The 24,627-nt window shown below is 53.7% G+C and overlaps 1 protein-coding gene across 2 annotated transcripts in view; it reads left to right on the top strand.

Moving 5' to 3' along the window:
- The window catches only part of SDK2 (sidekick cell adhesion molecule 2), a 259,843-nt gene that overhangs the window by 162,749 nt on the left and 72,467 nt on the right, over nt 1-24,627 (top strand). The window contains exons 4-12 of one of the 2 annotated variants that reach the window (XM_037808622.1): nt 1,404-1,551; nt 8,111-8,244; nt 12,816-12,927; nt 14,577-14,767; nt 14,917-15,000; nt 16,618-16,812; nt 18,118-18,234; nt 19,667-19,834; nt 20,769-20,871. In XM_037808622.1, the coding sequence (XP_037664550.1) occupies nt 1,404-1,551; nt 8,111-8,244; nt 12,816-12,927; nt 14,577-14,767; nt 14,917-15,000; nt 16,618-16,812; nt 18,118-18,234; nt 19,667-19,834; nt 20,769-20,871 (1,252 nt within the window). Of the gene's footprint in view, nt 1-1,403; nt 1,552-8,110; nt 8,245-12,815; nt 12,928-14,576; nt 14,768-14,916; nt 15,001-16,617; nt 16,813-18,117; nt 18,235-19,666; nt 19,835-20,768; nt 20,872-24,627 lie in introns of those variants that run through there. The other variant, XM_037808621.1, reaches the window with a different exon arrangement.

Raw genomic sequence — 24,627 nt, 5'->3', positions numbered from 1 at the left:
AAACACCGATGGCTGGGTTCCACCCACCCTAGAAATTCTTACTTCTGGGAATAGCAGAGCCTGCACAGGGACATCTAAGGTACAGGACTCCTGGCAGAAGGAGAAGATGAAGAGGTAGTGGTGTTAGAGGAGCTGAGAAATAACAGAGCAGTAGGAGGAGACCAGGTGGCTTGGGATGTGGCCCCTCAGTTAGAGAGGCAACGGGAAATGAAAGCTCCAAACTGTGGTCTGAAATCTTAGCACACATAGGAATTCTGATGGCCAGCCCACACCCTTTCTGAAGCTTTGGGGATGGGACCCAGGCATCAGAATTTTTTAATCGTGCAGGTGATTCCGACTCAGAGCCAAACTTCAGGACAAACAGTGCTTTTCACACCAGAATATGAATACCGTTCACCGGGGTCTTGTGAAAATGCAGGTTCTGATTCAGCAGGTCTAGGGTAGGGCCTGAGAATGTGCATTTCCAGCAGGCGCCCATGGTGATGCCAGCTTGCTGATCCATGGGCCACCCTTTGAGTAGCAAAGATGTACGTTGATTTTCAGGAGTTGTGGTGGCAAGCACAAATACCGCTTTCCCACACCCCGTCCCCCAGCCACTGCTGATGGAGTGAGACACCCTCTGATCCCCGCAGGCAGGCGGGGGACCCAGAGAGTGTCCCACCTGAGCCGCCTCCACGCTCTGCTTCCTTCCTGGCTGACAGAGCATCAGAGCTGGGATAAATGTTTGCCCTCTTCATCTGCCAAGTGGGTAGGCATGTTTTAAAAAGAGCAATATGGTGTTTATGTTCACACATACGCACACCCTCACACTCCCCACCCGAGAGAAGGAGGGAAAGGAAATCATCTCTGCGGTCGTTCATGAGCGTCACATAACTGTGGGTCTCTGGACCCCACCCCTCCAATGTGGCTCCCCTCCACCCCTAAGGGCACAGAATATTTGTGCCAAGAGCTGACCTTTGTCTCACTCCTAAATTCCTGCTGCACTGAGGCCCTGCTTGGCCTGTCTCCAGACTCTGAGGCCTGAGTTAAAATCCTGGCTCTCTCTTCCTAGCTCTGTGACTTTGGGCATATTAATTAACCTCTCTGAGGCCGTTTCAGATTTTTTTTTTTTTTTTTTTGGTTGTAAAATGTGTAAGATAATGACCAACCTCTTGTGGTTGTGGGGTTATAGATGAGGTGATGGAGCAATGTGGGGTGATCTGAGCTATGGTGGCCCAGTTCCAGGCACCCCACAGAGATGGAGTTTGAGATGGGGTGAGGCTGGGGGTCGGGGCATGTTGAACCCAACTCCAAATGCTGCTCCTGCCTGCAGTTTTCCTTCTGCTGCCGTCACTCCCAGACCCAGCGCTGGGCCTCCCCTGGGCCGGCCTGAGCCCTGAGCCCTGCTCTCTCCCGTCCCGCAGACATGGGCAGCTTTGAGGAGGGCGAGAAGCACCAGAGAGTCTCCCACGGGGAAGCAGCTGTCATCCGCGCCCCGCGCATCGCCAGCTTCCCGCAGCCGCAGGTGACGTGGTTCCGGGACGGCCGCAAGATCCCGCCGAGCAGCCGCATGTGAGTGCCCTGCCCCGGGCAAGGGAGAGCGGGGCCACCAGCCCCCGGGGAGGAGCTTTGGGGCCAGGAAAAGCCGTTTCTGCAGGGGCCTCCTCCAGCTTTTCTCGACGTACCCAGACTGGGGACCGCTCAGGGTGATGGAGAAGTTCGGATTACAAGGGGCTCTTTTGGAATGTGGGTGTGCAGACTTGGGGCGAGGAAACAAACAGCTCGGTCCCCTTCCTGGGGGATCCCAGGGCGTCATCTCCAGTCCAAGCTGGAGAACACGCCCGCCTCCCGGAGCACTTGAAAACCAGCCACCCACAGCGGCACTGTCACCATAGTTACCAGCCAGGACTCAGGCAGGCAGGGTGGCGGCGGGGGCGGCCCCTGGGTGTTTCCGTTGTGTCGGTGTAGCTGGGTGGCCGCTGGGTGTGTTTTGGCTGGGCCGGGGACGAGAGGCCCGGGGGCGAGAGAAACACAGGGCCCTTTCAGCGCTGACAGGGACCCTCAGTGGGCGCCCGGCATCGATGGGAGCAGCTTGGCAAGTGGACAGGAGCAGGGGAGCCAACACCCAGCACCTTCTCGGGGCTGGGAGCAGTGTTTCCTCGCAGGACACACCCAGGCCCACCCCCAGGGCTGGCACCTGCCCCAGCCTCCCTCTTTTGGCCTCCAGCTCTCACCACCCATCCCCCACCTCCTCGTGCTCCCAGGTGCCCACCTCATGCACGAGTACCCTGGGGGAGGGAGGGAGCCTGGCTCTGGACTCTGCATGAGGGGGAGGACTGGGTGGGCAGTCCTTGCCCTTAGGAAACGTTAGGGAAACAGAATCATGACAATACAACAATAGTATCCTGCAATAATGGCAGCTGTCCGCCTCTCCTCCAAGTCAGGTGAGCTCCATCAGTGAGAAGACTCTCTCCTGCTCTTCTCATTTCTGTCCCAGAGAACCTGCCCCCCAAATATTTGTCAAATGAATGATCCTCAGAAAAACCTCAGGAGACGGCCCCTTCCAGCCCCATTTCCCAGATGGTAAAAGTGAAGCTCCCGCAAGTTTAACCACTTTGCCAAATCTCACAGGGCCGCTCAGGGGTGTGACAGGATCCGGGCTTTCCTGTTGCAGAGTCAGGGGCCTCTGTTATGTCTTATGTGAAAAGAGGTGAGAATGACCACAAAGAAACAAGGGTAAAGTGAGTACACTTGTACCAGGAGAACTGATCCTGTACCTGGCTACCTCTGGCAATCATTTGGGGAGCTTTAAAATATATTGATTCTTGGATCTCACCCTCAAGACCTTCTGATTTCATTGAAATGGGGTGTAATCTGACATTGGGATTTTTTTAAGTTCTCCGAGTGATTCTGATGCACAGCCAGGGTTGAGAACCTCTGTCCTAGTATGTATCGGTTACCTACAGCCGTAATAATGCTGCGTAACAAACATCCCAAGGACTTAAAACAGCAAGCATGCAATTTTCCTATGAACCTGCAGGTTGATGATTTCGGCTGGGCTTGGCCAGGTGGTTCTAGCGATCGAGTCCGGACTGTCTCCCTGGTGTGGTGTTGGCTGGCTATTGGCCTATCTAGACTGGCCTCACCTTGGATGACTGGGATACCTCGGCTGTGCTGCACACGTCTCGTTCTCCAACAGGCTGGCCCCAGCACGTTCTCCTGGCAGTTGCCGAGGAGCAGGATAGGAAGCAGAAACAGGCATTTTTCAAGCCTCTGCTAACATTCCATAGGCCAAATCTGGGAAGATGGCAGAACTCAGAATCAAGAGCCTGCCGCTTGAATGAGAAACCCTGCAAAGTCGCATGTCAAAGGGCGTGGATTCAAAGCAGGGTGAAGAACTGGAGTAGAATCCCAGGTTAACAGGGGAGTCATGCTCTGTGAGTCACAGCATAATCCCTCAGCCTAACTCAGGTTCCATAACGCCAGCAGCACACGGTTAATGGTTAGCATGGCTATGGATGTTCTATCCTGGAAGGGGACTGCTCTGTCACCCAAGTGCTGAGACAAGTGATAAGTCTTAGCCCTTCCTAACTCAGCTTTCTGTGGTATCTCACATGCCCAAAGTGCATCAGGTATGGCATCTGTTCTGGTTTGCTAATGCTGCCCAGATGCAAAACACCAGAGATGGATTGGCTTTTATAAAAGGGGGTTTATTTGGTTACGCAGTTACAGTCTTAAGGCCATAAAGTGTCCAAGGTAACACATCAGCAATCAGGTACCTTCACTGGAGGATGGCCAATGGTGTCCGGAAAACCTCCATTAGCTGGGAAGGCACGTGGCTGGTGTCTGCTCCAAAGTTCTGGTTTCAAAATGGCTTTCTCCCAGGACATTCCTCTCTAGGCTGCAGTTCCTCAAAAATGTCACTCTTAGTTGCACTTGGGGTATCTGTCCTCTCTTAGCTTCTCCGGAGCAAGAGTCTGCTTTCAACAGCCGTCTTCAAAATGTCTCTCATCTGCAGCTCCTGTGCTTTCTTCAAAGTGTCCCTTTTGGCTGTAGCTTCTCTTCAGAAGTTCACTCTCAGCTGCACTGAGTTCCTTCTGTTTGTCAGCTCATTTATATGGCTCCAGTGACTCAACTTATACCAACCCCAAATGGGCGGAGCAACACCTCCATGGAAATTATCCAATCAGAGTCATCACCCACAGCTGGGTGGTGCACATCTCCAAAGAAACATTCAAAGAAATCTAATCAACACTGATAACGTCTGCCCACACAAGATTACATCAAAGATAATGGCGTTTGGGGGACACAATATATTCAAACTGGCACAGCATCCTACAAGCCAACCCATTGGGAGTGGCTGCCCAGAGCACTGTGTTGGGAAGGATTCTGAGGTCTCCTGCAGGCTTGGTGGTGGATTGGTACTGTCTGCCCCGGCTGCGGGAGGGGGGCATGCTGCCCTCATCTTCTACATGAAACTGGTTCCCCAACCTCACCCCCAACACCCCTTTCTAACACCTCTCCTCATCCTTTTTCATTCCTGGCCCCTCTTTTCACCCACTTTTCAGTCCCAGTATCCTTTGGCACCGGGATGGAATAACCCGGGCACACAAACACACACGCATGCACACCTTCCTATCCCCTACCTGCTTCCACCAATACTCCTACCCAGTGCACAATAGGCCACTGTGGTGGTTTCATCTCAGCAATCACAACTGATTAACATTCATCTTTGAGAGGAAAGGTCCCTGGAAGCAAATTGTCTGGTATTTATGTGCCAGAGATAAGTATCTAGTGAGTGCTCTCTGCAGAGGGTGCTGAAGATATGTGCTATCTACAGAGGGATGTTCTCTCCCTCTGCGGCGTAAATGGTGATTTAGCAACCCTTGCCCAGCCCCCTGGTGCTCATTATTAAAAAGGAGACAAGATTCCTAATGAAGATGCACACTGGGGGCTTCGGGCAGGTTCTAGAATGATTTATTTTATTCTTAATTAAATTGTCAATGGGGCCCCATGGAGCCAAGAAAAAAGGAGCAGGCTTAGTAGGAGCATTGTGTGGGAGTCAGATCAATCAGGGGACTGGGAAAGACCTAGTAAGTTGGAACCAGGGGCAAGGGGTAGCTGAAAAGTAGAACCCAGCCCCTTCCTCAAGAGTTGAGCCCTGCTGCCCACCCCATCCACCCGAGAATTCTTCCACTAGCTTCTTTCAGTGCAGCAGTATCTGGAGTGGAGCAGGCCAGCAGCCCACCGAGCGCCTGAGCCAATTGTGTGCACTCCGGAAGTGAGGTCTGGGGTTCCATGACCCTCTGTCGGAGGGAGGGTGGTCATGCAGAGGACCTTCTCCGACGGGTCCTAACACCCTGCTGAGCTCAGAGGGAAGAGATGTTCCAAGGCCTGTAGCCCTGCCCAGCCTCTCTGCCTCCCGAGCCATTCCACATTTGCAACTCGAACCCAGGCCCTGTGGGTCCGAGTCTACGTGCCAGCTAAGGCGACACAAGCTGCAATAGCAGAGAGACCCCAAGATCTCAGTGACTTAAATGACAGGAGCCTAATTCTTGTTCATTTGAAGTCTTGGCACAGGTGAGGGATAGGAAAGGTGCTCTCCACACAGCCATTCGGGGCCCCTGATGGGTGAAAGCTCTGCCATCACCCACACGGGGTTTCCAGGTGGCTGTGCTCTGCAGACAGGGTAAGGGAGAAGGAGCATGAAGATTCTTGCAGGAGGTTTTAAAGGCCAAGCCTGGAAGGGGTGCACTTCACCTCTTCCCACTTTCCACCAGCCCCCCTGGGTGCAAGGGTGGCTGGGAAGCATGGTTCCAGGCTGGGCGGCCCCTTCCCACCCACTACAGCACTCTGTGAAGGGGGTATGGAATTTAGGTAGAGAGCTGCCCATCTCTGCCAGCTCCAAACACCATTCCATCTGGAACAGGGTTCTCCAGCGCAGCACTCTGCACGTTGTGGGCCTGATAATTCTTTGTGGTGGGGCCTGTCTGGGGCATTGTAGGACGCTTAGCAGCAGCTTCACTGCTCTACCCCCAGATGCCAGTAGCACCCCCGGAGGGACAAAGTCACTGCTGGTTGAAAACCACTGACCCGGAAAGATGGATCATAATATAGAAAAAAAAACACGACTCAAGGAGAGAATGCTGGACAGGGAGGCCTTCCTGGTCAAGGAGAGAAGAAAGTAGGAGTGGAGCCTTCCTCTCTGGAGGCCTAAAGGGGCTTCTTGGAACTCAGCCTGCAGGATGGGAGGTAGGTGAGCCAGAGCGTGGGCCAGGCCGTGCCCGGCTGGGCCTGTTGAAGGCTTCATGAAACCCGCTTGCCGTGGCTAAGGCAGCGGGAACGGCTGGGGACGATGACGTCCATGTCGTCCGAGTGGTCTGCTGCTCATCGGAGCTGCTGGAGGCTCTCATGCCAAGTCCTCTCAGCCCTAGAGTTAGACTTGTGCACCAGGTTGGAGTTGCATGTGTGGGAGACGGGGAGACATACAGGCCAAGGGCTGTTGCAGACCACATGGGGGAAAGAACAGAAGCTGCAAGACGAATCGGAATCCTTCCACCTGGGGGCTGGGAGGAATTCCCATGAGCCTCAAGTTCTACCCTTGCACAGATGAGGAAACCGAGGCCCAGCAAGGAAGAGGCTGTGTGCTCCATTCCGGAGCTCCCCCCTGCCCCAGCCAGTGATACATTAAGGACCTGGAACACTGTGTTGAGAAGGATTCTGAGGCCCCATTCAGACTTGAAGGGAAGGAGCACCACCATCGATTAGCAATGGGGACCCTGCAGGAAACCAGAGCCCACCAGAAGCCCCTGGTGGGGAAATGATCAGCAGCCCATTCCCATTTTGTCATTTTTAAAATATTTTAGCCCAGCCCTGGTCCCATCTCCCATGACCTCATTAGCTGGAGGTTAAAAGAGCTTTCTAGAAAAAATAAATTGCAAATTATTAGAGCACCCAAGAATTGGGGAGCGAGCTTCCCAGAGCTCTGCTGATGGTGTAAGTCTCAGCGTGGGAAGGACCAAAACCAAGAGGAAAACAAAAAACCAGCACATGTCGCTAGAAGGAAGCTCAGCCAGAGAAGCATTAGCAGGGATGTTTATTTGAGAGCCTGTTTAAAACTCTGTAACGTTCACCTAATGGGAAAATTTGAAAAGAAATCAACTGGATTTGTCCTTGTTAAACTAACATTAAGGATGTTTAACAGCTGTCTCAGGCACATCACATTAAAATCCAGAGATAGACTTGACAAACTAATGGTTTTGTTTGTCACTGGGAAAATGGGTGAATGGAGGAGAGGGGCAGAGCGGCCTGGGCACCACTTCAGGCACTGTTTTACCCACATCTAAGGGGGCTCCCAGCTTCCTGCCTGGGTGACCCTTTTTCCCTATCTGGAGCCCTCAACTGCTGAGGCTTTGCACAATTGAATCTCAGCCAGTGGAACCAGACTGGGGACAGACAAACCATCCCTGCACAGCACTGCCAGCCCAGCCTCCCCTTTCCCTCTTGTCGGCTGGCTTCATGGAGGTGGATACTGATACTCAAAGAAGGGGCTGGGGTGAGATGTGTGCCCCCAAAGCCTATGCTATGGGTGACCTGTGGCCTTCAAATCGACCTAAACAAATTTGGGATCTGTTTCCAATTCTGGAATGGCCCTGCTCACATCCAAATTCAGGAGCATTCGTTATTCACCATGCGAACATTTCTTCAGCATTGGATGCTCATCGGACATCCGTGAAGCAGAGATGAGAACATGCAGAGTGATGGAGGCCGTGACGTGGGGAAGGGCAGAATCCGCGAGCTTGTGGGAAAGGCCACAGGGGCCGGGAAAGCTCCACGCGGTCGCAGCCGAGCTCGGACCTCCCGGCAGGAGGCTGCCGTATTTGGGTCTGACCCCAGTGCTGGCAGCATGTGGGGGTTTTCTACCAACTGGAAGTGGCTGGGGCCACAAGCCACAGGTTTAGGCAGCAAGTGGTTGGGGGCAGGGGGCTGGAGGGAGAGCTCTGGGGTGCCCCTCTCTTCCCCACTGGAGACTGGGGGACAGTCAGACCACCTGCTCTGCTGTCCTGCTCCCACTCCCCGGGTTCTCAGAGCCCCCAGCCCGCGTCAGAGGAGTCCTTTGCTCTCTGCCCAGAGCCATCACGCTGGAGAACACCCTTGTCATCCTGTCGACTGTGGCTCCGGACGCAGGCCGCTACTACGTGCAAGCTGTTAATGACAAGAACGGGGATAACAAGACCAGCCAGCCCATCACTCTCGCCGTGGAGAGTAAGTAAGCGGCGGGGCCTGGGACCCATAAAGGAGCGGGTTATTAAATCTCGGGAACGATGCTCCTGGGGATCATTGGAAGACGGAATGGTGGTGGGAGGGAGGGGGAGGAGCCCTCCAGGGAAGGGGGAGATCCGACGGGAGGAGGAGAAGCAGCTGAGGCTGGGGTGCGAGGTCGGATCTAGGAGGGGACTGAGTTCTGGACACTTTCCTTGGACAAGCCTGAGACCCTCAATCTGGAGAGGGGACGCTTAGCTTGGCTGTCAGCAAGGCCACTGGACAGCAGAGGGGGGGATCTAGCAAGAGAGTGGGTGCACATGTGGGCTGCACCACCACTGGGACCCAGACGGTGATGTGACCAGGAGAACCCACCAGCACACCAGGAGGCAGGGAAATAGGCTGTGTCTACTCTGCCGGCATGTTACGAGGGACCTTTTTTCTGGGAGCCAGGCCCATCCTCAGAGATGGGAACTCAAGCTCCCTGCCCAGGCTCCGGGCTCACAGCACCCCTCTGCCCATCCGCAGAGGCCCACCAGCATCTTGGAAGAGAGGAGCAAAGCTCTCTCTAGGAGAACTCAAGTCAAAAGAGAGCAGAGAGGGCAGGAGAATAAAAAGGTGATCCCCAGAGTATCGTCTGGCAAAGAGGAGGTTGGCCAAGAATGAAGCCAGGTTTCTGATCTGTGATGATGACACTGGAGAGGTCCCCCCTGGCCTGGCCCTCCCCAGTCTGGTCCTCCCCAGCTCAGTCCTCCCCAGCGTGGTCCTCCCTGGCCTGGTGCTCCCCTGTGGGGCCAGCTGCCACCCCCCTTCCCCCATCCCTGGAAGAGAGAATGTGGGGTGGGTGGCCCTGGGCAGCAGGCCTGGGCAGGGAATCACAGATTATGCAGGATGAGGCCAGCACTTCCCACAGCAGCCGAGCAAGCACAAGCTGGGGGAGCCAGATGTTCACGTCACCCACATCTGTACAGCTCCTGCTCCAAAAGCACATCTCATTTGTCATCCGTGGTTGTGCTTGTACACACGTCCCCGCAGCAAGATGAGGCGCCAGCCAGCGTCAGGCCTCCCTGCGTCCTTCCTCTGATCCCAGCTTCTGTCTGCCGGTTCCCAGAGAGCCCAGAACATTCCCCAACCCCTGCCATCCCCGTTCCTGGGCCTTCCAAGCAGGACCCCTTCCCATTTCCCCAGAGTTGATCTCCGTCCCCCACCCGGGATCCAGTCTGCCTAGAAGGAAATGTGAACTCCTTTCTGGTTTCTGCCCCATCTGGCTCACAGTTGTACCCTCTGACATTTACACGGGCCGTCTTGTCCCTGCAGCCTGGGCCGTGGCCCAAGGCCTGGGGCTGCCATTTCTGTAGGTAAAGAGAATTTTGGCATCAGAGGGAGATGCTTCTTTGTGTATTTTCCAATGATCAGATTACCTGGCGTCCAGGGGAATCCAGTCATTTGGCAAACGGTCACATCAAGATGTGGGAGCAGTTCACAGGGTTCTCCACTCAGAGTCAAGGTCAGGCATGTTCCCACGTGACTCAGTTTACCCTAGACAGACCCTAGGTCCAAGAGCCTCCTGCTCTGTGCTCGTCCCCCAGCACCCAGCCTCCTCCTCCAAGAGCTAAAGCCCTCCCCTCTCCTGGCCGACTGTGAGGGTTGGTCACTCCCTGCCCCATCTCAGCACCCCCCAACCCTCCAGCTGGCCCAAGGGAGGGGGGCAGGGCCCCTGCCTGATCCTGCAACAGCCCAGGCCTCACCCAGGGGTCTCTTTCTCCTGGCCCATTGCCCTTCGCCTCCTGCTCTCGGGCAGTGATTTGTGCTGGATTGGGAGCAGAAGCAGCTGATTTTTTAGCTGATTTCTCCTCCGAGAGACTGCACTTCACAACCTGCTCTTTTCAATGACACAAACGTCTGCCTTTCTGCCCATGGAGGGGAGCAGGTGCCCCTTCTCGCACCTCCAGCTGCAGCTCCTCTCCATTGATCTCGCACTCGCCTCCCCCTTCCTCCCCCCTCCTCCACCCTCTCCGCTGCCGGGGGCAGTTGTGCTACTCAGCAGCCGCCGACCGGAGCCCATGCACCCTTGGGATGGAGAAGGAAAGAGCAAGGCCACTGAGCCCCGGCAAGGCCCTGCTGACCCCCCAGACCATCGCAGCTCCTAGCAAGTCCAGTGTGGGTGGCGGGGCCCCACGTCGAATGTCAGAGCTGTGCCGTCCAGTAGAGATACGATGTGAGATGTAAGGAAGTTTTAATTGCCCAGTAGCAACTTTCTTTTTTTTTTTAAGTAAAAAGAAACAGGTGAAATTAGTTTTAGTAATATATTTCAATTAGCCCACACTAGCCTCAATATTATCATTTTAACCTGCCATCAACAGCAAAAATATTAATGAGAAATTTTGCATCAGTTTTGTTCCTACTGCCTTCGAAATGTTTCTGTATTTTCCACTTACGGAATATCTCAATTTGGATGCTAGGTTTCCATTGGAAATACATGCTCTGCATTTAGAGTTCATAACATTTATAGGCGAAAGAGTAGATGCACACACCCGAATTATTCCACACATACTTAAAAGTGTTCCGATAACTGAATCGAGGTTGGGTTTTAAATTTAAATGTAAATTAACTCAAAATGAATCACATTAAATCAAAGGGGTGCTAGTCTCATTTCAAGAACTCAGTAGCTATATGTGGCTCATGGCCCCAGATCAACTTGGTATGAAATTGGAGGGTAGGGGGCCCAGGCTGGCCAGTCAGATCCTTGTCCTCTGGCCTGGAGGGGCTCCCAGGCTCCGGGCCCCCTTGGTGGGGGTCCATCTCCCCAAGCTTTTCAGAGGCAATCCGTCCCTCCTGGAGCCAATGAGCCTGGGGCCCGCAGGAGACCCTTATATTTTAAAACTCCGTGGAGCCCCATCGATGGGCTCTGTTTACTCAGCGGTGCTGCCCCCGCCCCGGCTCGGCCTCTCCCTGTCGACATCCTCCTCCTGCTCATTAATCCGGATCCCGGTACCGGTGTGTCCGGGTATGTAATAAACAACTTAGAGCACACTTTGATGCATTCAGCTATATCAGCAGCTTTCAGTCCAATCACTTTTTACGGCACCTACATGAAGCTTTTATATTGTTGCAATTATTTTTGCTTTACATGCTTCCTTTCTTTCCTCCTTCGTTTTACTTTATTTTTTACATTTTATTCCCTTTCTTCCTGGGCCTTTTCCAGCCAGGCCTGGAGTCAGGGTAGGAAAACCTGCCCCGGGCTACCAGAGGGGCCGTGGAAGCAAGGCCTCGGCACCTCGTGCCTCCCCCAGCCCCATAAAGGATGCCCTATCCCTGTCTCCCTGGGGCCTTGCATGTCACTGTGATCTGTGACCCCCTGAGCCTCCTGGAAAGGAGCCAACTGGATAGATTTGTCATGAGAGGAAAAGTCCACGGAGGCTGTATTTTTAGGTGCCGTGGAGCAAGTGCACGGAGAATATTGGCTTTTCTGCCAATATGGGACTTATGCTGATCCACAAAGATGAGAACCCAGCCACATCTTAAAGAACTCAGAGCAAAGGAAATGCTACTGACTTTGTTACAAGAGTTTGGCTGGTTTTTTAAAATACATATATGTATATCACCCACATGTGCCAAGTTCTCTTTAATTTTGATCCTCGGCCGTGGGAGCTGTATGATAGTGCTAGTTCCGTCCATTGATTCCTTTAAATATATTTGAGCACCTACTACGCGCCAGGCCTGGCCTCTGTGGCGGGGGCGATGGGAGTAGGGTGACGAGCCTCCCGCCTCGGGGCCTGTCTCAGCTCCCGGGGCTGCCGCGGCACTGGCCACGCCCTGGGCACCTTGTAGCACGTTCATTCTTCCCCTGTCCCAGAGGCCAGAGGTCCAAGGTCACGGTGTGGACAGGGCCATGCTCCCTCCAAAGCCTGAAGGGGAGGCCCCTGCTGTGCCTCATCCAGCTTCCAGGGGTCCCCAGCAGTCCTTGGCGATTCATGGCTTGTCGCTGCCGCACTCCAACTCTGCGTCTGTGTTCACACGGGCTTCTGCCTGCGGGCATGGACATCCGTGTGTCCTCTCCACTTCCCCTAAGGGCAGCAGCTACTGGAAGTAAGGCCCACTCTGATCTAATCCAGTGTAGCTTCATCTTAACTCATTACAGCTGCAAAGACCCTAGTTCCAAATGGGTCCCAGTCTCCGGGTGAACAAGAATGGGTGGTGGAGGGGGGCACTGCTTAACCCTCCACGGGGTGTTTGTCCTTCAGTGGAGGGGCAAATGCTGAAGAAGTAAGCAAATAAAGTAAATCCAGGTAGAGAGCTGGATTTTGATGGTGGTAAAGCAGATGAGGGGCTGGGAGTGGTTGCTGACCTGAGGCCTTGGGGAGAGACACAGCAGAGGAAGAGGGGAGGGGAGGGGGCCTGGGTCAGTGCCGGGAGGTGCAGGCCCTGGAGCTGCCCCATGGCCACCGGCTCCACTCCGTGGGGACAGAGGTCTTGCCTGGTGCCTTTAGGTTGCCAAGGCCACAGCCTCCAAGGAGGGCAGCGAGGGGGGATTTCCGACCGCTGCCCCTGGCTAACATCTGACCTCTCCCCAGACATTGGGGGGCCTGCGGACCCCATCGCCCCAACCATCATCATCCCTCCCAAGAACACCAGTGTGGTGGCCGGAACGTCGGAGGTGACCCTGGAGTGCGTGGCCAATGCCAGGTGGGTAGTGCTTCCCCTGCCCCCGTCACTCCCAACTCCAGGGGACACAACACACTCCAAGGAGAGCAGTCAGGACTCAGAAAGTGCTGGAATCCCAGTCACATGAGGTCCCCTGAAAGGCAATGGGTGCATTTAGCCTGGAGGAGGGACGGCAGTGGACTTGCTAGCTGGAGCCAGAGGGTTGTCTGCACGAGCAGGTCTGGCTCCTTCTCCAGGCCCGAGAGGGGAGAACCAGGCCCAGGTGGAAGTTACCGGGAAGCAGATTCCAGCCCAGGTTACCTGGGGCCAGGTGGGAGGGCCGACTCGCTTCCAACACTCAAAGCCGCCTGACGGGGAAGCAAGTGGCCTCTCACAGCCGCGCCCCATCCCAGGCAGAGATGGGTGTGTTGGGAGATGATTCAAACCCTGGCTAAGGGTAAGGCCTGGGGGCAGGTGCAGTCTCGGCCCTTCCTAGCCGGGCCCTCACATGGGAAGCAATTCAGTAATTTCAGAGCCTCACTATGAGCAGGTGCCATGCTGGGTACACACCAACACAATCCCCTCCGTCCCAACAAAAGCCTCATGCTACCAGTGTTACTACCCCAAAGCCCAGGGAGGGCAAGCGCGTTGCCCGAGGTCATCGGGCTGGTCCAGGCAGGGCTGCAGTGCACCGGCCGCCTCCAAAGCCCGGGCTCGCAACTGCCATGCTCTGGGCGTCCATCTCCTCATCTATAAAATCGGAATTTTCCAAGCACCGACTTTACCGGAAGGCAAGGGGCATGCTGAACCCCAGCCCAAACTGATACCTCATAAATGTTCAATAAGGACAAACTGATGTGATGGGTGGGAAGTTAGACAATGACCCTGAGGTCAGCTCCAGCTGCAGAGTCCTGGAGAATGTATCCTTGGAACTGTGTTTCCAAGGAACATTCCTCGGAACCCAAGTCCCTCCCACACCTGGGGAAGGCTGCCAGGGTGCAGTGGAATGAATTAAGTCCCACAGTAAAAAACTGCCCTGACAGCATTCAAGCCAGTGTTTCCCAAACTTTTTTGACCTTTGGAACCCCTTTCTCATGAGACCTTTCTGAACACCCTGTGGAACTAGCACAGAACTAACACCGGAAAATTCCATCCTTGGGAATCCACCAGGCGCTAAACAGGAGCCCAGACAAACCAAACCTAAGGGAGCTTTGGAGGAGGAAGGGTCAGGGAGGGTGGGCAGGGGCCAGACTTGAATCCATTCCTGTATGTTGGGTGTGGATATGCCCTTCTGTCTGCTTTTCTTCCCGCATCTCCAAACTGTGTGAGTTGTGCCGCCTGTTTGTCTCCTTGTCACTCGCCCTCATCTTCAACTCCTTCCTATTCACTGGTTTGTATTTGGATGCACGGCTCAGGCTGCCTTCCTGTTGCACCGTGAGAGCTAGAGAGCGCTGCCAGGCCCCACCCAGGCCTCTCTTTCATGAATGCGTCCATCGGCACAACCACCCCAAAGGGAAGGGATCCATCAGCCCATTTTACAGATAGGGAAACCAAGGCCCAAAGTAATGAAGGAACTTGCCCAAGGGTCTGCAGCTAGAAAGTGGCAGAGCCAGCCAGGCCACCCCCTGCCCTGCCTCTCGGGCCTTCAGGAGCCCCTGTGGCTGAGTGCCTGCCGCCCCTCGCCCCTCCAGGCCCCTGATCAAGCTGCACATCATTTGGAAGAAGGATGGAGTGCTGCTGTCGGGTGGCATCAGCGACTACAACCGCCGGCTCACTATCCCCAGCCCCACGGGCAGCGATGCCGGCTACTACGAGTGTGAGGCCATCCTGCGCAGCAGCAGCGTCCCCTCCGTCGTCCGGGGAGCCCACCTGTCCGTGTTAGGTGAGCTTTGGCAAGCAGGGAGGGGCCACCAGGGCTCCCCTGAGGGGCGGGGGCAGCGTAGGCAGGGCCGACTTGGAGGCAACCCCTTGCAGCGGCTGGATCAAAAGGAGCGTGGTTCTGATCCCCTCCACCCATCCTTCCTCCGGCAGAACCGCCTCAGTTTGTCAAGGAGCCAGAGAGACACATCACAGCGGAGATGGAGAAAGTGGTGGACATTCCCTGTCGGGCCAAAGGTAATGCTGGTCTGAAGCCCCCAGACCTCCAGCCTCTCCCATCCTTGAGTGGACATTTCTAAGTCCCACCTCTGACTCAAGGCCACGTCCTTATGCATAGTCAGTCCAGCCGCAAGCAGACACCCATGAAAGAGGCCAAATTACTATAATCTCGGGCCTGGAAATCAACCCATGCTACCAGAACTTCAAGGTTGCAAATGAACCCAAATTACCATAATTTAAGGGCTGGGGACAGACCCAAGTTGCCCATAATTCGAGAGTGGAGGACAATGCCAAAGTACCATAATGTCACAGCTCCCCGACCTCGGGGCATCCCTGTTAGAAGCACCCCCTGGATTCTGGGCCATTTGGGGCCGTCTCCTCCACCCACTGCTCCTACATACACCCCCTTTTCACAGTTCCTGAACATTTCCTACCTTTCCCATCCCCACCCTCCCTCCTTCAGATTCAGCTGAGCCAAAAGACAGTCACAGCCAGAGTGAGATCAGGGACAATAAAAAAGGAAGAAGGCGCGTGATGTGACGGGACATGGTCTAATACTGAACAGAGGCAGGAGGGACTGCAGAGAGGACTGATGATGGCTCCCCTTCTAGAACCCCACAAAGGGAAGGCAAAGAGCCATTCAGTCAACAAATACTGTTGGAGGGCTGACCACGTGCCAATATTGTTCCTGGAGCTGTGGCGGGGAGTGGAGGGGTAGGATACAGAATGCACCAAACAGCCAAATCCCTGCTTATTGTCTCAAGAGGGAGACGGACAAACCAATAAACAAATAAATATACCTTATTTTATTTCATCTAAAATGCCATCAGTTGTAAGAGGCCCCATTATTTTACAAACCACTACAAAAGAAAAAATGCTGCCAATTAGATTAAATTATGACATGCCATCAATGGTAAGATACATTCTGATCTCCAAGATGTTAAAATGTGCAAGAAGGTGCAATGTGGAATGCATGAAACATGGCATCCTATGAGGTCAGGGTTGGAAAGTGTTGGGAAGCAAAAGGAAGCAGGCTTAGGGGTGTGGAGTGATGGGGTGCAGGGAAGGGGTGCAGATAGACCAAGGCAGAAGCCTGGAAGATTAAGGGGGGCCCAGAGCACAGCTGTGGGGAGACTGTGCCAGGCCAAGGGGCAGAGGAGCAGGGTTGCGAGGCCAGGGAAACCCCCACTTTCCTCCTCGTGCAGTCCATAGAGGAGGGGGCTTCTTGGGCATCTTCCAAAGAATACTAGCCCCCTCCACCTGCTCCTTCACTCCGGGTTTGGTGGTGAAGTACATCTGGAAAACCATCCCTGGCTTGGAGTTTCTCAGCACAGGTGGCATGTGCAAGGCTCTCCAAAATATTGCATTAAAAAAAGTATTAGTTTTTCCAACCCAGCATTTCAGGCTCAACTGATCCCGACATCTTAGAATTTTCTGGAAACGCCTACTCTTTCCCACAGCATTTGAGAACAGAAATGCTGCTCTAGATCCCTCTCCCAAGGAGGATCTAGAGACCAAGCCACACTGGGGACCCCCTGGTGGACCTCACGCCCCAACTGACACCTGAGCCCCCACCGAGGCAGTGATGGAGGGAGCTAGAGGCAGGCTGACAGTGAGCCCACGTCTCACCCACAGGGGTGCCGCCACCCTCCATCACCTGGTACAAGGACGCAGCCGTGGTCGAGGTGGAGAAGTTGTCCCGCTTCCGGCTGCGTGGCGATGGGGGCCTGCAGATCAGCGGGCTGGAACCTGACGACACCGGCATGTTCCAGTGCTTTGCCCGCAATGTGGCCGGCGAGGCACAGACCTCCACCTACCTGGCTGTCACCAGTAAGTCTGGCCTCCCTTGTCCTGCCCTGAGTCCCTCCTACCCAAGGCACAGCATGCTTCCAAGCCAAGGGTCCTCTTGAGAGCAGGGTGCTGTCCTCTGCAGAAAGAGGATCCCAAAAGACTGCCCCTTGCCCAGCGGCCCTGGCAGCACTAGCCGGTTATGCTGCCACAGCCCCAAGTCCAGAGCTCTGGAGGAAGTGCCCAGTTGCTAGAAGTTCTCCCCAGCGTCCTGGAGCCAAGGATGGGTCCCCTGGCTCTTTGAGCAAAGAATCTACGAAACCACAGGCTCCCACTCTGGCATTTCAACCATCTCTGTGTTCCCGAACAGGCTGAGGAAACCACATCCCAGCCAGAGTCAACTTGCCCACGTTTCCCAAGCACAGCACTGAACTCTTTAATCTTACTTCCACCACTTGAAAGTCCCTTCGCCTCTTGGAGTCTATTTTGGCAATTATAATAGCTTTCCCCCACCCCCCGCCCTGCCCACTTAATGGAGCTGTTTTAACAGTCAAGTAAGATACCTAGTGGGCCACACTCTGAAAACTGCAAAGCTCAGCTCTGTGCAATGCCAAGTACCAGTGGGTGCCTTATTATCAGCAGCAGAAGGACTTTCAGGAGCCTCCTAGAGCCCCCCAGGGCTCGTCACCCAGGCCCACCCACTGCAGGTAGCATCTGAATGGAGGAGGGAGCTGAGTTTGTCCCCAGAGTGGTACCCTGGAGTACTACTGCCATCTCATGTCTTGCTTCTGATGGGTGTAGGCCAGTTTAGTCCTTGTGTAAGCCATGCTTCTCTCCATGAGGGCTGAGGCTAGGGAGGGCACACGAAACAGGATGTGCCAATAGGAAGAAACTCTTCACCAGGCCCCAGGGTCTCTAGCAAGGGACCTTTTGGAAAGGTGGGCTGTTCCCCCATTGGCTGCAGTTATTTTTTCTTTTAAGAAATCAGACTCTCGGTTTCACATTCAACACAGGATGAATCCCAATTACATTGTCATGGAGGTGTGAGCTGCCCTTCGGGGATCTGGGGGTGGGGAGCCATGGGTGGAGGCCCGAGAATCAAGGCAGGGTGGGAATCATGTCTCCCAGGTCCTTCCACAGGGCACGTGGAGCGGGGAGCCCTCGTGGGCATTCTGAGCTGGGACCCCATCCGGGCGCCTGCATCCTTCCCTGCGGTGGGAACCACACCATGGGAGCGGCCGGGAGAGAATGAAAACGTGGCCCTTTGTGGGCTCGGAGCACCCAGGCCCTCTGGCTGGGGGGCTCCTCCCAGGTGTGACTTAGAGGCCCCTCTGTCTCCATTTGCAGGCATCGCCCCCAACATCACCAGGGGCCCCCTGGACAGCACAGTGATTGACGGCATGTCCGTGGTGCTGGCGTGTGAGACCTCGGGGGCGCCCCGGCCGGCCATCACGTGGCAGAAAGGTAGCTGTGTCTGACCTGCTTCAGGGGGAGGGGGCTGGCCATGTGACAGGCCAGGACAGTCATTCAGAGCTGGGCTCTGGAGCCAACTAGGTTGGGCTCCGGTCACCTGTAGAGTTGTGCAGGTCACGTGCCTGGTGGCACAAGCCATGATGTCACCATTTACATCCCAGCAGGCTCCACCTGCTGCCCTGCTGGGCTCGAGGCCCAGCTCTGCATCTTCCCAGCTTTTGGTACCTCATCTGCAAACAATCCTACCCAGGCTTCATGGTGGCTGCAAAGACTGAAGGGGAGGGTGCACCTGAAGGGCCAGCCCTGTGCCTGCCAAGTGGGGAAGGCCGAGAAATGGCAGATCCCAGATTTTTTATATTTTTGCCATTGGTGCAGGCAGCCTGGGAGCCCCCGACAGCTGGGCCAGCCAAACCCCAGCAGTCCAGCCTGAGTCCAGCACCCTGTGCTTGTGCTCACACACTTTCACACTCTCCTAGTGTACACGCACATACGCACACATGTGCCACAGTTTCCCCCTTATACTGCTAGTCTCGGCTCGGCTGTACCTTCTCCACAGAACTCTCCCGTCCCTGAGCCCCAGGCCCTCCCCAAGCCCCTGCCCTGCCTGTCTCCCCACAAAATCAGGGGTTTTGGTTTTGTTCACTGCTGTCTCCCCAGGGCCTGGAACAGAGCCTGGCACATGGAAGGTGCTCAGTAAACATTTATGCAGTTAATGTAGGCACACCCAAGCACGTGCCCAGTCACAGAAATAAACACACCCCCTGGCACACCCACCTGCACACGTGTGCAAATGGACTCGCACATGCAGACTTACACACGGAGATTCCCCTCTGTACACAGAGAAGTGGTACAGCGGTACACAGTCAGTAATTAGGTAGCTGCACGCTCAGCACGAGCTCACTCTCTTGCTCCCCCTCTCTGGCCAGGCACCCCTCAGGCCGGGCTCCCCTTCGTGAGGTCCCAGTGCAGAGGAACGTGTATGTCCCGCCCAGGGCTGCCCCCAGCCCATGTCCCTCACCCCTCCCTACCCAACATTCTCCTCCGTTCCCTTGAAGGTGACTCTCTCCAGAAGCATCCTATTGCAGGACGCCTGTCACCACCTAATCAGAGCCGTCTGCTCCCCCCACACACACCTGCTCAGGTGCCAGCCACCCCCTAGGGCTCTGCCCAGCTGCTGCCCTGCTGCAGCGTGATGAGAGGGGAGAAGCTTCAGGAGACCTGGGGTCCAGGCTGCCCACCTGTGACCTGTGCCCGTCACCAAGTCAGAGTCCTCTCTGGGCCCCTGTTCCCCCTGACACCCTCCCCTGATGACCCTTCTAGCAATTTCTGAAGCTGGGTGGGGCATGCCTTCTGGGGGGCACCAGGGACGTTCCTGGGCGGGCTCGGGGTCCCGCAGTCTGAGCCGGCCCCCTGTCGCCCTCAGGGGAGCGCATCCTGGCCAGCGGCTCTGTCCAGCTGCCGCGCTTCACGCTCCTGGAGTCCGGCAGCCTGCTCCTCAGCCCCGCGCACATCTCCGACGCCGGCACCTACACCTGCTTAGCTACCAACTCACGGGGGGTCGATGAGGCCTCGGCCGACCTGGTCGTCTGGGGTGAGTGTGCACAGCGGGGGCACTTTACACACCTGTGCGTGAGCGTGTGCCCTGCTACAGGCGCTGAGGACACACATGCGCCAGCAGAGCGGACACTTGCCCTTCCAGCATCTCCAGGCCCCACAACTGCTTGAGGCAGGGGGCTTATAAGAGGGACGCCAACAAACTGGAGCCAGTTCAGAGGCTTAAGTCCTGGGGACAACGTCACAGGGGAAGGGTTAAAGCCATGTGAGGCAGAGTTGAGAGAAGGTAGCGCTGACGTCACAGCTGTCTTCGTGCGCTTTCAGGCAAAGGTCAGCAAAGTTTTTCTGCAAAGACCCAGATATGAGCTATTTTAGGCTCTATTTTAGACAGTCTGTTGCAACTACTCGATTGTACTACAGAGGGCAAAAGCCGCTGCAGACAAGACGTAAACAAGTGGACGCGACTGTTCCAGTAAGATTGTTTACCCAAAAAGGCCTCCAACCAGATTTGGCCCCTGGGTGTAGTTTGCAGACCCCTGCTCGAAGGGAACTTCTCAAGCCCCTTCCAACTCAGCCGCACCAGCTGGAATCAACACCCAAGACCCCCCTACCTGGGGGCCCCAGTTCCGGCTGAGCCCAGGGCCCCTGGTGGGTTCAACTAGCCATGCCGGGAACCAGAAGACCCTTGTCTTACCCTGGTGGGACCCCTGCACTGTCAGCACGGCCCCGCTAATCATCAGCTCTCTGTTTCCCCATCCTCCGCATGGATGTGTGAGGGCAAAATTCCCCAAGCTCCCACCATGAGTGAGGCTGCCAGGAATTAAAGTGCCACCACAGCACGTTGGCCTTGAGAACCGTTCTGGGACTTTCACATCCAGTCCATCCGGGGTTGGGGTCCCCAGGCCCCGATTCGCCCCGATGTGCCCCCCCACGCCCCCACCCACCACGCTGCCTCTCCTGCTCTCTTTCAGCCCGGACTCGCATCACCAAGCCACCCCTGGACCAGAGCGTCATCAAGGGCACGATGGCCTCCATGGTGTGCGGCGTGACCCACGACCCCCGGGTGACGGCCAGGTACCTGCTGGGCTGTTTCCCTGAATCGAGGGGAGGGGGCAACCTCAGGGTTGGCTTGTGGCTGGGTGAGGGTGTCTCTTTGCCCTGAGTCAGTGCCACCCATGGGACCAAGTGCAGGCTGAGGGGTAGAGGATGCTAAACAAATGCCTGGGGAGCCCAGCTGCCTTGCATTGAATTGAGGCAGTGTCAGAGGGGGAAGGAAAAAGGAAGGAGCTAATGAAAAATGAGGAACAGAGGGATGGGGAAAGAAAGAGGCATTCAGGTCTGTGAGAGGTGGGGGGCTTTGAGTTGCTTTGTTGTGGTCCCCCAGGACACCACAGTGAGCCCCCAACTCTTAGCCCCTCTGCCCACCAACTGGTCTGTTTACACAGGAGCAGCGCCAGGGTGGGCTGGGGTGGGGGGCAGGAGATGACCCCTGGGGGTGGCCCTCAAATTGAGGCCCACACCCAGGCCACCTCCACCACCGACTGGTGTTGCCAAGTGACTTGGCCTCGGGAGCTCAGTCTTGCCATAGAGGCTCCTGGAAGGACTGGGAGGCGCAGCTGAGGACAGAAGCAGCCAAGAAAGGTGCAGAATCCGGCCCCCTCCCAAGCCTGGAATGAGGACAGCTGTGACAACCCCCAGGAAGGTTCTGGGAACTAAAACCAGGAGGAACTCGTCCTTTCCATGTCTCGCTTGAGCTCCGGGATGCTGAGTAAAAAAATCTAACTGATACTGATATTTAGTAAAAAAAAATCTAACAAATATTCCCAACGTGTTGCTTCTCCGTTAAGCAACTGGCATTGAGGCTGGAAGGGGCTGGGACCTCCGGGCCATTTGTTGAGCAGGCCTCTCCTCCACGAGGCGGCTGCGTCCTGGGCGCCACCTGGTGGGCACTGGGGGTATGGCAGGCTGCGCCGCCGTGCCCGTGACACCCCAGGATCCAAGGGGAGCTGGGCTTTTAGACCAAAGCCCGTTATCAGAGAGCTCGAGAGCACCTGAGAATATATCACAGGCTCAGTTTGAGAAATGCCTCATTAAAAGTCAAACATTGACCCTTTAGGACAGTCATCATTTGGGGCCGGCACAAATGCCAACGTGAGCATGGGAATCGCATGGAGGAAGTTATAATTTTGACAACAGATCATCCAGAATGTGCTTATTACTGGGTTCATTAGATTTTTGTTAAGCAGTTAATAAATCAACCGCAAAAAGTTTCTCAGAGAGAACCCACAACCCCCACAGAATACTGTGGTGGGTCTCAGACCCATACATGTAGAGGTTTACTTTTAGTATCCGTTTATGGAAAACTCTATAATAACAAAAAGCTATTCAGCAACAATTTCAAATAAATCAGTGTTTTATTTATAAAACACTACGTACTTACATTTGTAAAATACTCGTACATTTTATTCATTCTCTAGACAACTCTCAATGAACAAAGGAATTCAGGGATCTCTTGCAGTACATCCACAGGATCACCCTCCGCGGGTGGGATCAGACTGTCCCAGTTTATAGCGGGGTCCTCACCTCAGAATGGAATTACCCATTGAGGAGAATAAGGCAACATGCACCATTTATCTTTTCTAAATGAGAGGAGAGGACAAAGTGGGTTCCTGTCCCCTCCAAAATTAGCCATGTCCAGAGCCAAGGTCACCCCCAGACCTTTCACCCCTCTGTAATGCCCTCCTGTGGCTTCTGCAGGCACCAGGGCTCTGGGGACTGCCCCCTGTCTTCCTTGAACTTGGGGGTGGGGGGAGCTTCTCAGCTACCCTCTCTCTCTTTCAGATGAATCTACACAGGCATCAGTAGGTTTTAAAAGCTCCCTGGGTGATTCTAATATGTAGACAGGGTTTTAACCCCCTGCTCTAGCTATAAAACACAACAGGTCTCCCTCATCAAACAGAGTAGAGAGGCTCTGAACAACCAAATCAAACTAAAATGGTGGCCGCTTAATCCTACGTTACATGTTCTCAAAATAGAGCAGGCTCTGGAGGTGAGGGCTGGCCAGATGCAGGTTGTCAGCATGAAAAGCTTCCAGAACAGCTCCTGAAGAAAACGCTTCTTTTTGTCGCCCGAGCCAGATAAAGACAGAATCTGAACAATCCACTATTAGCCATTTTAATATTAATAAATGTTTTATTGACGTTTTTCTGGTTCTTATGATATAACTAATAGATATTCATTCAAAGGGGAAGCAAAAATTGCAGATGAACTAACAGAGAGAGAAAAGAAAGGTAGCATTATCTTTGTTTCCCCCAATTAGAGATATTTAGTAATATTATTGGGAAACCATTTGACAAAACCAGAAACAGTTTCTTTATTTGCCTTCCCCCTTGAGACTGTATTGTGAACCTCATCTCAAGTCAATAGATATTTTTGTGTAAACTCAATTAATCAGTGGTCCATTGTGTGGATGTAACATAATTTATGTTACTAATTCCCTATTGCTGAATATTTGGATTGTTTCTAAAATTTTTGTTAATAGTAAGAAACACTGTTATTAATTATCCTTGTAACTAAATGTTTTTTGCATGTCCTTGATTTCCTGAGAACCAGCTAATGTTATTTAAAACAGAGAGGACCCCTGAAAACCACTCATCAAAATTGTATAACTGGAGATTATTTTGGAAAATTTCTACTCTCCCTGAGTTGAATGGATGCATGGGTAGTTTCTTCTTTTCTTTTTTTTTTTTTTCTCTTTAACTTTTTATTATGGGAAATTGTCAAACTTACACACAAAAAAAGAGAAAATTGTATCTTTAATCTGCATCTACCCCTCTATTCAGCTTCAACAATCTTGTTTTATCTCTTCTCCTTCAACTTTGTCTTTTTCTGGAACATTTTAAAAGCAAATTCCAGACATGTAATTTCACCCTTAAATATGTCAGTGTGCATTTCTTGCTAAAAGAGAATTTTTTTAAATGTAACAACCATGCCAGTGACACACCTAACACAATAACAACAATTCCTTGGTGCTCCCTAGAACTGATCTGTATTCTGATTTCCCCAGTTGCCTCAGAAGTGAATCTTTCCACTTGGTTGTTTGAACTCAGGATGCAGACAAGGCCCACACACTGCATTTGATTAGGATGTCTTTTTATTCTGCAATGAGCTTTCCTGCCTAGTTTTTGTTTTTGTTTTCATGCTATTGGTTTGTTGGGCCCACCAGGTTCTGCAGGACAGAGGGCAGCAAACTTTTCCTGCAAAGGGTCAGACAGTAAACAGTTTCCACTTTGCAGGCAGACGGCTCTGTTGCAACCACTCAACTCTGCCCTTGTGGTGCCAAAGCAGCCATAGGTGATATGTAAGTGAATGTGCGGGGCTCTGTCCCAATAAAACTTTATTTACAAAGATTGTCGCCCCCCCCTGCTGTAGACTATCCCACATTCCAGGTTTGGCTGGTTACTTATTGCAGTATTAGCTTGTTCTTCTATCCTCTGTATTTCTAATTAGATCCAAGTAATTGCTAATTAGATCCAAGTTCAATTGTTTGGACATAGATACTTAATAAATGGTGTCGTGTACATCCTCAGGCACTACAAGCTGAGGCAGATAATGTCTGCCTGCCCTAGAGAATTCCTCTCTGCAGCTAGATTTGTTTTTAAATAAGCAAGGATGCCTCTTTTCCAGATGAAGAGATAAATTGAAGAATCACCTTTGATTTTGGGTGATTTGAAAATAAGCTTTAAAAATGAACTCAGCAATATCAAGTCTGAGAATTTATTCTGGAGGAAATCGTTTAGAATGTACATAAATAATTTGCTATGAGGATGT

This window comes from Choloepus didactylus, chromosome 18 (genome assembly GCF_015220235.1).
Source record: "Choloepus didactylus isolate mChoDid1 chromosome 18, mChoDid1.pri, whole genome shotgun sequence".
Classification (NCBI taxonomy): domain Eukaryota; kingdom Metazoa; phylum Chordata; class Mammalia; order Pilosa; family Megalonychidae; genus Choloepus; species Choloepus didactylus.
Note: the sequence above shows the minus strand (reverse complement) of the source record. Positions and strands in the feature narration are given on the sequence as shown.